Here is a 15,784-nt window from a genome sequence, read left to right on the forward strand (position 1 = left end):
AGTGGCCAACGTCCTTCACTTAATGACAGGCAGCAGGGCTGTTTGTGTACATTTGTCAGTGCTAACAGATAAGCAACACTGTACAAAATAACCACAGAAATCAATGTGGGACATATGATGAACATATCCATCTGTACAGTATGGTCAAATTTGGTGTTAACGGGCTATGGCAGCAGATGACCAACGCGAGTGCCTTTGCTAATAGCACGACATCACCTGCATTGCCTCCCATGGGCTCATGACCTTATTAGTTGGACCCTAGACAACTGGAAAACCATGGCCCATCAGGTGAGTCCAGATTTCAGTTGGTAAGAGCTGATGGTAGGGTTCAAGTGTGGTGCACCCCCATGAAGCTGTGGACCAAGGTTGTCAAAAAGGCAGTGTGCAAGCTGATGCTGGCTCCATAAAAGTTTGGGCTGTATTTACATATAATGGACTGGACCCTCTGGTCCAACTGAACTGATTGTTGATTGGAATTGGTTAAGTTCAACTGCTTGGAGACCATTTGCAGCCATTCAACAATGGTATTTCTATGGATGACAGTGTGCCATGTCACTGGGTCACAACCGTTCACAGTTGGTTTGGAGAACATTCTGGACAGTTCAAGTGAATGATTTGGCTACCCAGATCACCCAACATGAATTCTCTTGAACATTTATGGGACATAATCTATAGGTCATTTTGTGGGACATAATCAATAGATCATTTTGTGCAAAAACATCCTGCACCAGCAACACTTTCATAATTATGGATGGCTATAGAGGTAGCAGGGCTTCTTGCCTCTGGAGGGGCTTCCAAACTGAGGAAGTCTTCACCATGAGTGAAAGAGCAGGTCAAAAATGAGTACAAACAGCCAAGCTAGCAAATATGAAACGAGCATATAAGAGGAAGGGTGGAAGGGGAGAGGTAGGTGTTGGTAAGGAGGAAGGCAGAGTGGGAAGAGAGGAAAGTGGAGGTGAGGAGGGAGACAGGAAGGGAAGAGAGAGAGGATCAGAGCTGTACAAATAAGGAGGCATGGTGGTGGGGATAAGTCCATAAATGGTCCACAGGTAAGTTGGCATACTATGGTACCATGTGAGTATCCATCGGCAGTATCATAGATTTATTTAGAGATTTTGACTCAAAAGTGAAATAATTGTGGGTCAGGACGTGGTTGACTAGGAGGACTAGGGAAGAACTGGTGGTTTTCATATCAGGAGCACATTGAAAAAGATAGTGTTCCCTGGCCACAAGCCCATGGGCATGGGGGATGTTGGTGTATAAGGATGTTACATCCTCAGTGACAAACAAGGAATCTGGTGGTAGTAGGACAGGAACTGTGGAAAGGTGGTGATGGAAGTGAACAGTATCTTCAATGTAGAATGGGAGATTGCAGATAACAGTTTGGAGGTGTTCACCAATAAAGGTAGAGGTCTGTTCCCCAGGATGTGGCATTGTACCCAGTCACAATGGGACAACCAATAGGGAGACCTGTGGGGTTGAGTGTGTGGAATTTGGTGAGTAGATGACGGGTGGGAATGCAGGGGGTTGCTGGTGTGAGTATGGAGAAAGATTCAGGTGTGTCAGGTTTTGAAATGGAATGCTGGGCGTCATAGTGGACATCTCAGATGGTACTATGGTTGTTAGGTTTGTATGTAGCAGTGTTGGAAAGGTGGCGGAGACCCTCAACCACATCACCACTATGACTCATGATCACTGTGGTCAAGCCTTTGTCTGCAGGAAGGATGATAAGGTCTGGACTGGTTTTCAGGTTATGGATAGCTTTACGTTCCATAGTCATTATGTTGCACTCATTCAGGAGGAATTTAGGAAAGGAAGGTGAGGACAAGTTAGAAGAGAGATATTCCTGATAGGTTGCAGCAGGTGTGTGTCAAAAAAATGTTTCCACTGTAGAAAATATGTAAAGAAAATAAGGTCTTTTATAAATCCATTGTGGGTGAACTTTGATTTATGGCTAGAGATGAGCCATTTAGAAAGTACAGAGACTTCTGCAGGGCTCAGAGTTTTGGCAGAAAGATTGAGAACAATGTTACAGGGTGGATGTTCAGGACCAGTATGTTTCATGGAAGGGAAGGAAGTTATTGGAGATGTGGAAGATAGGATAAGCCCACAAGGCATGGTTGGAGAGTAGTGTGGGATTGAGTCTTTCTTTCTTTCTCTACAGCCTGACACACTATTTCAAATGGTAAGTTAATGTTAAGCCCATTAGGTGGGATATGATGTGCTAGCCAATATTTCAGAAAGAGGACATGTGACAGCAGTTTTGCCAGGGGAGGGGAGAGTTTTAGAATTGGCACAGATATAATGATTAGGAATTCATGATCAGATAGTGGAGAGACAAAAGGAGACTGAAAAATAGTTGAAAAAATTGAAAATAAGAAGGTGGAAACCTATGGTCAAAGTGTTAAGACTGGAAGAAGAGTAAGGTTATGTATAAAGAGCTGCATACCAGGTTAGAAGGAAGGTCAGAAGAAATAGTAGGCAGTAGGCACACACTTAAATAAATTTGTTTGACTACAAATTGACATGCATGGCAGTAAGAAACACATGCTATCATACAATGAGATTGTAAATAAACATGTATGATTGCCTAAGTCAAGTTGACACGACTAGCTAGCTGTGGGGAATATGTTAAAAACAGCATTGGAAATAAATTTTCAAAAAGATGCCTTCACCAGCAGGGAGCTGTAGAATGGCACTTATTTGGGTGATGGGCCATTATAACAGCAGGTATTTAAATTGAGCAAGAGAGGACAGCTGGTGCATGTTCTGAAGACAGGTACAGTAGAGGAGAAGAAAGTGTAGACACACAAAGCAATAAAAGAATGAACAAATGAGCAGTGGATAAGTAAAAAATGACAGCAACAAAGGCGAAAGGAAAATGAATGGAAGGGAGCCAAATCAGCAGTGTATAACAACAATGGAAATTCTAACTTTCATCGGTCTCATAATGAGAAGTCACACTGCTGTTTTCTTTATAACATCACCTGCTTTATTGATTCAGATGCACGTATGTGAACTTTATCACATAACAAATTAGAAATCTAACAAGAATAAAATTGTCCCTAAATTCTTCCCTGTTGGCATAAATTACAATGAATCGACTGTTTCAGATCAAGTTTGCTTTGTCTGTTTGAGATAACGTTCCAAACTGCACTGAAATTTCTTTTGCTATTCACATTTGACAATGGAACACAAAACATTCTTCTGCTAAATTTGATAGTTTGGGATAGAGACTACAGTTACACTTTCGTCTGTCAAGAAGGTCTTCATTATCACAACTATTCATTCAGCTCAAATACAAATCAACTTTGTTGGTAGGTTGAATGTGCTGTGGCCCACAGTCTAATCACTCAGAAAACAGAGACTTCATTGCCTTGGCTGCTTAGTGTGGCTCTCATTCTCTCAATTGTCATAAATAAATATTTATAGATGTAAAAGAAATAGAATAAAATATTGCCACATTATAATTTTGTTCTAGCTTATCAGAAACTGATATTCATTTATACATTTGACACACAGTATTTAATGTGCCGTCTCCATCAGAAACAGACATCTTTTCCAATAATCGGAAGGGTGACCACAGAATTATTAATATTCTGTGCAATGTCAGAATTTCAACTTTCTCATCTGTGATTCAGCACTTGTACTACCCAGTTAATAGGTGATAATACAACCATTGTACTGTACTGCCAAAATGTTGGTCACACTGAAACCGAGGTTTTGTAATTAAGTGCACAAGTAGCGCATCTACAGTAATTTAAATGAACAGGGTACAAATATAGAACTGTTGTTGTGGTCTTCAGTCCAGAGACTGGTTTGATGAAGCTCTCCATGCTACTCTATCCTGTGAAAGCTTCTTCATCTCCAAGTAACTACTGCAACCTACATCCTTCTGAATCTGCTTAGTGTATTCATCTCTTGGTCTCCCTCTATGATTTTTTTCTCTCCATGCTGCCCTCCAGTACTAAATTGGTGATCCCTTGATGCCTCAGAATATGCCCTGCCATCTAATCCATTCTTCTAATCAAGCTGTGCCACAAATTCCTCTTCTCCCCAATTCTCTTCAGTACCTCATCATTAGTTACAATGATCTACCCATCTAATCTTCAGCATTCTTCTGTAGCACCACATTTCGAATGCTTCTATTCTCTTCTTGTGTAAACTATTTATCGTCCATGTTTCACTTCCATACATGACTACACTCCATACAAATACTTTCAGAAAAGCCTTCCTGACACTTAAATTTATGCTCGATGTTAACAAATTTCTCTTCTTCAAAAACACTTTCCTTGCTATTGCCACTCTACATTTTATATCTTCTCTACTATGACAGTCATATTGATTCCCAAATAGCAAAACTCATTTACTACTTTAAGTGTCTCATTTCCTAATCTAATTCCCTCAGCATCACCTGATTTAAATTGACTACATTCCAATATCCTCATTTTGCTTTTGTTGATGTGCATCTTATATCCTCCTTTCGAGACACTGTCAGTGCCATTCAACAGCTCTCCCAGGTCCTTTTCTGTCCCCGACAGAATTACAATGTCATCAGCAAATCTCAAAATTTTTATTTCTTCTCCGTGGATTTTAATTCCTATCCATATTTTTTTTGTTCCCTTTACTGCTTCTCAGTATACAGATTGAATAACATGGGGAATAGGCCACAACCCTGTCTCACTCCCTTCCCAACCACTACTTCCCTTTCATGCCCCTCGACTCTTATAACTGCCATCTGGTTTCTGCACAAATTATAAATAACCTTTCGCTCCCTGTATTTTACCCCTGCCACCTTCAGAATTTAAAAGAGAGTATTCCAGTCAACATTTTCAAAAGCTTTCTCTAAGTCTACAAATGCTAAAAATGTAGATTTGTCTTTCCTTAATCTGTCTTCTAAGATAAACTGTAGGGTCAGTATTACCTCACATGTTCCAACATTTCTATGGAATCCTAATTGATCTTCCCCAAGGTTGGCTTCTACTAGTTTTTCCATTAATCTGTAAATAATTAGTGTTTGTATTTTCCAGCTGTGAAATTATTAAACTTATAGTTTGGTAATTTTCACACCTGTCAACACTTGCTTTCTTTGGGATTGGAATTTCTTCTTGAAGTCTGAGGGTATTTCACCTGCCTCATAAATCTTGCCCACCAGATGGTACAGTTTCATCAGGGCTGGCTCTCCCAAGGCTATCAGTAGTTCTATGGAATGTTGTCTACTCCTGAGGCCTTGTTTCGACTTAGGTCTTTCAGTGCTCTGTCAAATTCTCCATGCAGTATCATATCTCCCATTTCATCTCATCTATGTCCTCTTCCATTTCCATAATATTGTCCTCAAGTACATCGCCCTTGTATAGACCCTCTATATACTCCTTCCACCTTCCTGCTTTCCCTTTTTTCTTAGGACTGATTTTCCACCTGAGCTCTTGATATTCATACAAGTGGTTTTCTTTTCTCCAAAGGTATCTTTAATTTTCCTGTAGGCAGTATCTATCTTACCCCTAGATATATGCCTCTACATCCTTACATTTGTCCTCTAGCCATCCCTGCTTAGCCATTTTGTACTCCTTGTCAATCTAATTTTTGAGATGTTTGTATTCCTTTTTGCCTGCTTCATTTACTGCATTTTTATATTTTCCTTTCATCAGTTAAATTCAGTATCTCTTCTGTTACCCAAGGATTTCTACTAGCCCTCATCTTTTCACCTATTTGATCGTCTGCTGCCTTCACTATTTCATCTCTCAAAGCTACCCATTCTTTTTCTACTGTATTTATTTTCCCCATTCTTGGCAATCATTCCCTAATGCTTTCTCTGAAACTCTTTACAACCGCTGGTTCTTTCAGTTTATCCAAGTCTCATCTCCTTAAATTCCTACCTTTTTGCAGTTTCTTTACTTTTAATCTACAGTTCATAACCAATAGATTGTGGTCAGAGTCCACATCTGCCCTTGGAAGTGTCTTACAATTTTAAAACCTGGTTCCTAAATCTATGTGCAACTTTCCAGTGTCTCCAGGTCTCTTACATGTATGCAACCTTCTTTCATAATTCTTAAACCAAGTGTTAGCCATGATTAAGTTGTTCTCTGTGCAGAATTCTATCAGGCAGCTTCCTCTTTCATCCCTTACCCCCATTCTGTATTCACCCACTACTTTTCCTTCTCTTCCTTTTCCTACTATCGAATTACAATCCACCATGACTATTATATTTTCATCTCCCTTCACTATCTGAGTAATTTCTTCTATCTCATCATATATTTCTTCAATCTCTTCATCAGCTGCAGAGCTAGTTGGCATATAAACTTGTACTACTGTGGTAGGCATGAACTTCGTGTGTATCTTCACTACAGTAATGCGTTCACTATGCTGTTCATAATAGCTTAACCTTGCTCCTATTTTTTTTATTCATTATTAAACCTATTACTGCATTATCCCTATTTGATTTTGTATTTATAGCCCTGTGTTCACCTGACCAGAAGTCTTGTTCCTCCTGCCACCGAACTTCACTAATTCCCACTATATCTAACTTTAACCTATCCATTTCCCTTTTTAAATTTTCTAATCTACCTATCCGATTAAGGGATCTGACATTCCATGCTGCGATCCATAGAATGCCACTTTTGTTTCTCCTGATAATGACGTACTCTGAGTAGTCCCCGCCTGGAGATCTGAATGGGGGTCTATTTTATCTCCAGAATATTTTACCCAAGAGGATGACCTCGTCATTTAACCATACAGTAAAGCTGCATGCCCTCGGGAAAAATTATGGCTGTAGTTTCCCCTTGCTTTCATCCGTTCACAGTGCCAGCACAGTACGGCCATTCTGGTTAATGTTACATGGCCAGATCAATCAATCATCCAGACTGCTATCCCTGCAACTACTGAAGAGGCCACTGCCCCTCTTCAGGAACCACACATTTGTCTGGCCTCTCAACAGATACCCCTCCATTGTGGTTGCACCTACAGTACGGCTATCTGTATTGCTGAGGCACACAAGTCTTCCCACCAACAGTGAGGTCCATGGTTCATGGGAGGGAATATTGAACTATATGATTAAAAACATAAATTAATTACAAACTATAGCATGCACACACTTTATCCTACATGTAAACATCACTACAGATATTCAGATTTGGGTTATGACATGTTCAATATGCCTGCCATCATTGATGATGATGTGGTGCAGACTGATAGTGAAATTCTGCATGATGTGCTGAAGTGTGGGAACATCGATACTGTCAATGACCTCCTGAGTGGATGTTTTCAGCTAAGCAATGGTTTTGGTGTTATTGCTGGAAACATTGTCTTTAATATAGCCGCCAAAAACAGTCATATGTGTTCAGTTCCAAAGAATATGGTGGCCAATTGAGGCCAATGTCAATTGCCTTTGCGTACCCCAGAGCCAGAATGTGGTCCCCAAAGCACTCCTCCAGGACATCAAACACTCTCCTGCTTCAATGGAATATAGCTCCGTCTTCCACGAGCAACATCTTGCCAAATCAGAGTGACATTGGGTAATGGGGATGAAATCATCTTCCAAGACCTCCACATACCATTCGGTGGTCACTTTGCCATTAAGGAAAATTACACCGATTATTCCATGACTGGACATTGACCAACACACAGTCACCTGTGAAGGGTGAAGTGACTTCTTGATCATGTAGTGCAGATTCTCAGTCCTCCAAATATGCCAATTTTGCTTATTGACAAACCCATCCAAATGGAAGTGGGCTTCATGATGCACAAGCGCATACTAATTCCCATCATTCCACATTTCCAACCATGCAGTTTGAACATCCTAACACAAACTGTTAGATGATGATTTTATTTCATATAGTTCAATAATTGTCACCCTGTATGTACCTCTGTATCTTCAGGCTATGTATTGCAATGACTTTTCAGTTCGCGCATGCACAACAAAACAAACTGAATTGTTGGAAACTTCTCACCTTCCAGGATTCCTATTACATTTTTCACAACTTCTTTTACAGTGTTGTCGCAGCCAGTAGTTTCTCAGAGATGCCTCTCTCAAGAAGCAGTTGTGTGATTTTGTTGTACTGCCATACTACATACTATAGCATTCCAAACAAACTTACTCTCCATTTCTTGTTTCCAGCTTTTCTGCTTAGAACTCATGTCACCTGTTTTCTTTATTAAACAGACACTATCTAAAGCAGCATAAGTCATGAAATAAATCACTCCAAGTCCATTTATCACATAATTGTCATCCAATGTTTGTTCCAGGACTGTGTTCAAAACATGTGTAGTGCATGCATAATACTGAAAGGATTGCAGTGCCCTGCATATTAATGCCTTGGTCATTGGAAAATGAAATCTTATTAAAATACTGGGATTAATTCCCAACAATTTGAATAAAGTTTCCTCAATATAGTTCCTAATAAATTCGACAGATTTATTTCCTTCTCAGAAAAATGAGTCATCACCAATACCATATTTCACAGTGCTTTGTCTTAATAAGCAAAGTGCACAGTGCTAGACAGGTAACACATTTTCCTTTCTATCGGTCTGTGTATCTGCCATACATCCATATGTATTCATGCCTATGGCCTAGATAATGCTAGGTATCATACTCACTTGTATTTCATTGGCTTGTCTTACAGTGTTTTGTGCTACCATCGTAGGATGAGCTGAAATGTCGCAAATGTCTACATGTCCCAACTCTGAAATGACATTTACAAGCTCCTGATGTAAAGTGAAAAATTCTACATCTAATGTTAATGTAAATGGACAGTGGTCTTTGGCCCACATTTCTGTGCACCTTTTTAATTACTTAGCTCTCAGTGAAACTGGTAATGCTTCAGAACTTACACTGTATCGTGTTATAGAGACATGTACCTTCAGATGTGTGGTGATGTGAACAGAGCACTTGCCACAGTACATGTAGTCAACATCCTTGTCAGTCACTAATGAAAATCTCTCCCAAACATTGTTACAACTACCATCTTTTGCACTCAGGACATATTATTTTGAATCAAGTTTCACTTTCACACAGTCCTTCATCTTACATTTATGTGCCTTGATCCTATAGCAGGCAGATGAGCAGCTCTCAGGTAACTATAGTAGATGGAGTCAATTCGAGCATGTGACAGTTGAACGAGCATCATGGAAGTCGAGTATAGTTACTCCCTCAGTGCAAGGTGGCTGTATTGACATCTGATGGACATATGTGGAACTACATGCACTGAGTGAGCAATTCTAGTGAGCATAAACATCAGATGCAGACCTCTCTCATTCACACAGCCCACCCCAAACACAAACACCCATGACAGCAGAGAGAGTGAGTGTTGATCATTGATAGCAGTTGAATTGCCTGGTTAGTTGAGGACAAGGCAAAGAGGGGGGTAACAGGATAGTGCAAAGCAGGTCTTTTGACAGATGATTCAATAGCTTCACAACAAGGTGAAAGTAAATCAGAGGGTAAAGCATATACGAGATATAGAAAGAGGATGAGACATAAGGAAGGGAGAAGATGAAGGGGAGATGAAGAGGGGCCATGGAAAGAAAAGAGAAAGGACGAGTATCCAAATGGCCCACACAGTGAAGCAGCTGTTGATGTCAAACTTCCTGGCAGATTAAAACTGTGTGCCCGACCGAGACTCGAACTCAGGACCTTCTGCGCAGGAGAGCTTCTGTAAAGTTTGGAAGGTAGGAGACGAGATACTGGCAGAAGTAAAGCTGTGAGTACCGGGCGTGAGTCGTGCTTCAGTAGCTCAGTTGGTAGAGCACTTGCCCGCAAAAGGCAAAGGTCCCGAGTTCGAGTCTCGGTTGGGCACACAGTTTTAATCTGCCAGGAAGTTTCATATCAGCGCACACTCCGCTGCAGAGTGAAAATCTCATTCTGGAAACATCCTCCAGGCTGTGGCTAAGCCACGTCTCCACTATATCCTTTCTTTCAGGAGTGCTAGTTCTGCTAGGTTCGCAGGAGAGCTTCTGTAAAGTTTGGAAGGTAGGAGACGAGATACTGGCAGAAGTAAAGCTGTGAGTACCGGGCGTGAGTCGTGCTTTGGTAGCTCAGTTGGTAGAGCACTTGCCCGTGAAAGGCAAAGGTCCCGAGTTCGAGTCTCGGTCAGGCACACAGTTTTAATCTGCCAGGAAGTTTCATATCAGCGCACACTCCGCTGCAGAGTGAAAATCTCATTCCAGCTGTTGATGTCATTTTTGTTGTGATGTACAACATGTTTAAGAAACTGGATGGTCAAGTTTTCTGTTTGCCAAAGGTTGGTAGTGGACATTCACGTGAATAGACAGTTAGTTATTTGTCACACCAACACAGAATGATGGACAGTAATTGCAGAATAACTGGTATAAACATTTCTGTTCTCACATGTGGCCATACCCATTATAGAGTAAGAAGTGCCTGTGACTGGACTGCAGTAGGTGGTGTTGGTGGGGGGGGGGGGGGGGGTGTTGTTTGGTGTAAGTCTGTACTTTGGCTGACCATAAGGGAATGACCCACAGGATACAGAATTAGAATAGGGAAATATAAAGATATTCTATAGGTTGGGTGTGCGACAGGATGCAACTTTGAGTGAAATGGGTAGGATTTTTGGTTAGACATTCCTCATCTCAGCACATGAAGAGAAGTAGTGAAAGCCCTGATGAATCATGTGGTTGAGCTTCTGAATGCTAGAATGATACAGGCTGATCAGAAGAGTGCTGGTTGGTAGCTGGTTAATAGTTTTACTGGTGTCTAAAGTGGACATGGTATGGAAGATCATTTTATGGAAGAGCTGGAGAGAATATTGTCTGTCAATAAAGACTGCAGTAAAGTTATTAGTGTATTTTAACAACTCCTGCTTTCCATCACAGATGTGGCATCCATTGGTGGTGAGGCTGTAAGGGAGAGACTGTTTGACATGAAACATGTGGTAGCTGACAAAGTGGAGGCACTGTTAGTGGTTGGTATGCTTCATGTTAACAGACATATTTAAGAAGCCTTATGACAGATCGGTATTGACATCTAGAAAGATGGTTTGGTGAGTTGAAAAGCATGAGGTGAAATGGATTTCAGGATAGGTGTTAAAGGGAAGGAGAAAAGGTTGTCTTGGCTATGGGTCCAGATCAAGAAAATGTCATTAGTGAATCTGAACCAAACTAGAGGTTTTAGTTGTGGACAGAATAGGAAGGACTGCTCCAGAGAGCCCATAACCAAGTTGGCATAGGATGGTGCCATGTGAGTGCCCATGGCACTGCCATGGATTTGTTTATAGATTTGGCCTTTGAAAGTGAAATAATTGTAGATCAGGATGTGGCTGGTCAGAAGGATTAGGAAAGAGGTGGTGGGTTTGGTATCAGGAGGACTTTGGGAAAGGTAGTGTTCCATGCCCACAAGGCCATGGGCATGGCCTTGCTGTACAAAGACATTACATTCATAGTGATCAACAAGGAGTCTTGTTTTGGGCTAAAAGTAAGGCCCTTAGAAAATACTGGGACTACTGCAGAGGTCAGAGCTGACAACAATGCTACAGGTTGGGTGTTCAGGTACAGTGTGTTTCATGGATGGTGGAAGTGGAGATTTGGAAAGCGGAGTAGCAAGCCATTGTCAGGAAATTGTGAGAGGCAGAGTGGGGGAGGCAGGGTGGGGGGGGGGGGAGGGGGGTTGGAGTGGAGTGGTAGGTTTCTTCTTGGCTATAGATAATCCCTTGTGGCATAAGACAGGAATAGCTGAGACAGTATCCTCAGATGGTGGTGGGACTGTTGTTCTCACTGTTGAAGGGCAAGAGTTTCTGTTGCAGTGATATCATTCAGGAAGTTGTGATTGCAGAGTATAAGGATTTTGGAAACTGAGTCAAGTATGGTTAGAGTGTGGATTGTTTATTATGAATGACCAAATTGGTGAAGGTGAGGGATTGATGGACTGGAAAAGCTGGAGGTTCTTGTGGTAGGTTGGGTGACATTTAGGATGTCGATTTTAATGATGAGCTAATTAGCTGGGCTACCGTGTATGAGACAAGATTTCAAAAATAGGATGTGAGAATCAAGCATTATAGAGGAGACTTTTTGTTATTGGTGGACGTTATTGATTAGCAGTTAATAAGAATAATTCCCTGGGCAGATTGAGGTGGGGAGGAGGAGGGAAGGATGCATGAAGTGGGAAGGAGGTAACAGGACACTGTGAGGCAGGTCTTTTCACAGATGGTTCAGTGGCTGCACAACAAGACAAAAGGAGTTCAGAGGGTACAGCACATAAGAGATACAGAGAAAGATTGAGGTTGGGGAGGGAGGAGGACCTGGAATATGTTAAATGTATCTATGCACCGCACATCAGTCCACTGTAGGTGTGTGGTGGCCTTTCCCTTATTTCACTTATTGTTCCATACAGGAATTTCCATTATTGTTATATATTACCATTCATATGGCTTGATAAAACAGGCAAAATATATTATCAGTGTCAGGAGTGATGGAAGAACAAATAGAATGGTTCCACCTTGCTCTGTTACAGAGTTATTAGTTAGCTAGTTATCTGTATGCCTATGGATCACAATTGTGACCTCTTAATCCAATGTCGAATGAACCAGTTTTATACTTATGATACTTCTTATAAGTAGAAAATATATTAACATGCTGACCATTTTCATGAATTTCTTGCCTTATATCCCTGCAGTGACTTATACTACTTGATTGTGTCATGTGTATCTCTCTCTCTCTCTCTCTCTCTCTCTCTCTCTCTCTCTCTCTCTCTCTCACACACACACACACACACACACACACACACACACACACACACACACACACGGCTACAATGTCTTGTCTTGGATGAATCCTGGTGATATTCCATTTTCAAACAGTGACGAATAGTTGACAACAAACTTAATAAGGGAGCAGGTGTACTATAATCCTATTGTCAGTATGAAAACAAGGCTATAACCAGACAATATATTCAATCAGTGGCCAAATATTTTGACAATTTATAAAGAACAGTGCTGACACATTTCCACAAAACCAACACAGAGCCTCATCTGTTCTACAGAAGAAGTTATTAGACATTTGACTGTCCTATTCAAATGATAGTTCAACTATAGGAGAGCTCACTAGGATAACAGCACACAGGTTATTGATAAAGAAGTACAAAACCCCAGTCATATCCTAGAAAAGTATGAAAATGTTGCCAGATTTATAAAGGTGGTCTCATGTATGCTCATCTCAAGGAGCTACAGAATCATGTGTTTCCACGTCCAGGGAGAAGCAGAGTTGTGCATTTTATCTGTGGAGTGTAGGAAGGCAGAAAAGAAATTTCAAGTATTCTGGTACTCTACTGCCAGAATCCTGAATACCTCAGTCTGGAAACAGATTTCACTTTCTCATTCAGTTTCCACTGTCAGAACATTGTAATCTCCTCCCTCCTTCCTAATTCCATCTATTGTCCACATTAGTCTTTTATGAAGATTTGAGAGGAGCAAAAATTACAATAAACCTTTTGGTTTACTTAGCTTGTCATGTAGAGTTGCCTCAAATTCTTCTTGTCTAGGAACCTGATTCTTAAAGCTGAAAATGTCACTTTTTAGGTCCTCACAGTTGGATTGATCTAAATAAATTTGAAGACTGTTGTTGCAGAATTTTTGTTTTTACGTAACTATATTTTCTCACATTTTAGAATATCATACAGTCTTTTGATCAACTCCCACAATCTGTGGAAATAACCATATTTCAAATGGTTTACAATTTTTTGTAACAAATAAATTTCTACTAGTTTCTATTACATTATTAATTTTGGTTATTATTTCATAAATGAATCCAGAAATGAACATAATAAGCAGTACTGTATGCATAATTAATAATGGAAATTTTAAGTGCGGCAATAGTTCGTAATTTCAAATGTTTCTACAAAATTAATTTCAGCTGTCATTCAGAACTAGTACTTATCAATTATAACATTGAGACCAAAATATTTTATAAAGCAATTCATTTTCATAAATTTTAGCTTGTAATATGACAAACTGTGTACAAGATTATTTGAAAGTTTTCAGAAAAGTCACTGAGATAATACTGACCTGTCAAAATTTGAAAGATAATACTGGTAGTGATAACTACTGTTGAGGAAATATAATGCTAGAGGTGGATTTCCATTACAACATAGAGTAGAATGGTTATCAAGAACATTACCACATGGAAACTAACAAACTCCCTATGGAATGGTAGTGCCATTGATACAGCAGTCCCCATGTGTTCTTCCCATCTGGAGAGTATGGTACACCTAACTTAAAACAACTCTCCCCAGGCTCATCAGTTTGATGCAGAACTAAGAGAAACAGAATGGATTGGGACAGGTTGCTTAAAACTAAAACTTTTCAATAAAATTTTCTCACTCACTGGCATAGTTACCCCAAACATTAGAAAGACACTATCATCAGAAATGAAAATAAGGAGTTAAGGAAACAGGAATCTGACCCACCTTATTTAAAGTTTTGATTTCCGTTCTTAACATGGTATCAATTCATCTCTGAATTCACCTGAAACTTTCAGTGTCAGACTATACAGAGGCAGAACATCTGGAGAACTCTTAGTAAGCTGAGGAATACCTAAGGCATGTCACCACATCTCATAGAGGGCATTCTGCTGACATAGAGTTGTAGTGTCATGATACAGGGCTAACATAACATAAAAACTCAAATTATAGTCAAGGGAATGGTATGTGTGATTTTGGTAGAGTGCTGGACCATAAACATCTTGGTTTGCAGGAGCGTAGGGGGGGATGATATTTTTATCTGCAAGTTACTGAACATTGCAAGTCATTTGCGTAAAGAATTTGCAGTTGTAAATTAGTTGGCACATTTCAAACTGGCATAAATAAATATCAGGTTATGCAGCCCTTCATCTGTAGTTTTGTATAAAAATTGGTTAATGGTTTTTTTTTAAAATTTATTTGCTCTCACTGTTATTATTCTAAGAAAAATCTCTTCATGTTTTGACCTGAATAAACAAGTCATGAGCATAGAGAAGCTACCTGTTCTCAAATTATTTGTTTGGTTTTCTAGGTGGAGATTATCTTATAGAAATCAGTGGTCAGTGCCTCAATGTGTATGGACAAGGAGCTCTGCGCTTCATTGATCGGCCGTGGAATTCAGGAAAATCAGCAGAAGTGTATACTGTAAAATTCAATTATATAAATTTTAATCACATCATTTCAGTATTTGGAAGACTGAAGCAGCGCTTTCAAAATGTTGAAAACTTTGTCTTTCAAGAGACAAATATTCATTGTTTGGGTCAGCTTAATGCTCTAGCTGATGTGCAAGGTCTGACCTCTCTGCATATTGAGAGCGAAGGGAACCCCATAACACAAAAGGACTGGATTAAATATGCTATATACCGACTATCACACTGGGGACTTAAAGTTATAAATGGAAAAGAGGTATGTTGTATTTTGCAGAATCATCAGACATACTCATATACTTAATCTACTGCCACTCACTGGCTCATGTTTGGAGTAAAGATTTTTTCTATGTTCCTTTCTCAGCATCATCTACTTGTACAAGTTGTAAACTAAGGCTCTCATTTGATTGAATTTATTGATATAATGCTATTTTTGTGTATCTTAAAAGAAGTTTTTACTGGTTTCACTTCCTCAGAAATTAAAAAGTGTTTTAAATTCAATTTAAACTAAACTGTGCTTCAGAATCAAACAGCATGTTTCATGTTACTAAGCCCAAGAACATATTTCCATATTGTTGAAATACATAATCTGCTGTTGTCCCTCTAACTTTATTTGAAGTTGCTAATGCTCCCATACTGATAGTTATTTGTGGGAAATTGACATTTTCAAATGAAA

The 15,784-nt window shown here is 39.8% G+C and overlaps 1 protein-coding gene and 1 non-coding gene across 2 annotated transcripts in view; both read left to right on the plus strand.

Moving 5' to 3' along the window:
* Window positions 1–15,784, plus strand: part of LOC126481538 (leucine-rich repeat-containing protein 49-like) — a 148,524-nt gene that overhangs the window by 100,286 nt on the left and 32,454 nt on the right. The window contains exon 6 of the mRNA XM_050105352.1: window positions 14,994–15,367. Coding sequence (XP_049961309.1) covers window positions 14,994–15,367 — 374 coding nt within the window. The remainder of the gene's footprint in view (window positions 1–14,993; window positions 15,368–15,784) is intronic.
* Trnas-uga (transfer RNA serine (anticodon UGA)) lies at window positions 10,018–10,092 on the plus strand. The gene has a single exon. It is a non-coding gene; the product is annotated as a tRNA-Ser (tRNA).

The sequence above is a fragment of the Schistocerca serialis genome, chromosome 5 (assembly GCF_023864345.2).
Source record: "Schistocerca serialis cubense isolate TAMUIC-IGC-003099 chromosome 5, iqSchSeri2.2, whole genome shotgun sequence".
In the NCBI taxonomy this organism is placed as follows: domain Eukaryota; kingdom Metazoa; phylum Arthropoda; class Insecta; order Orthoptera; family Acrididae; genus Schistocerca; species Schistocerca serialis.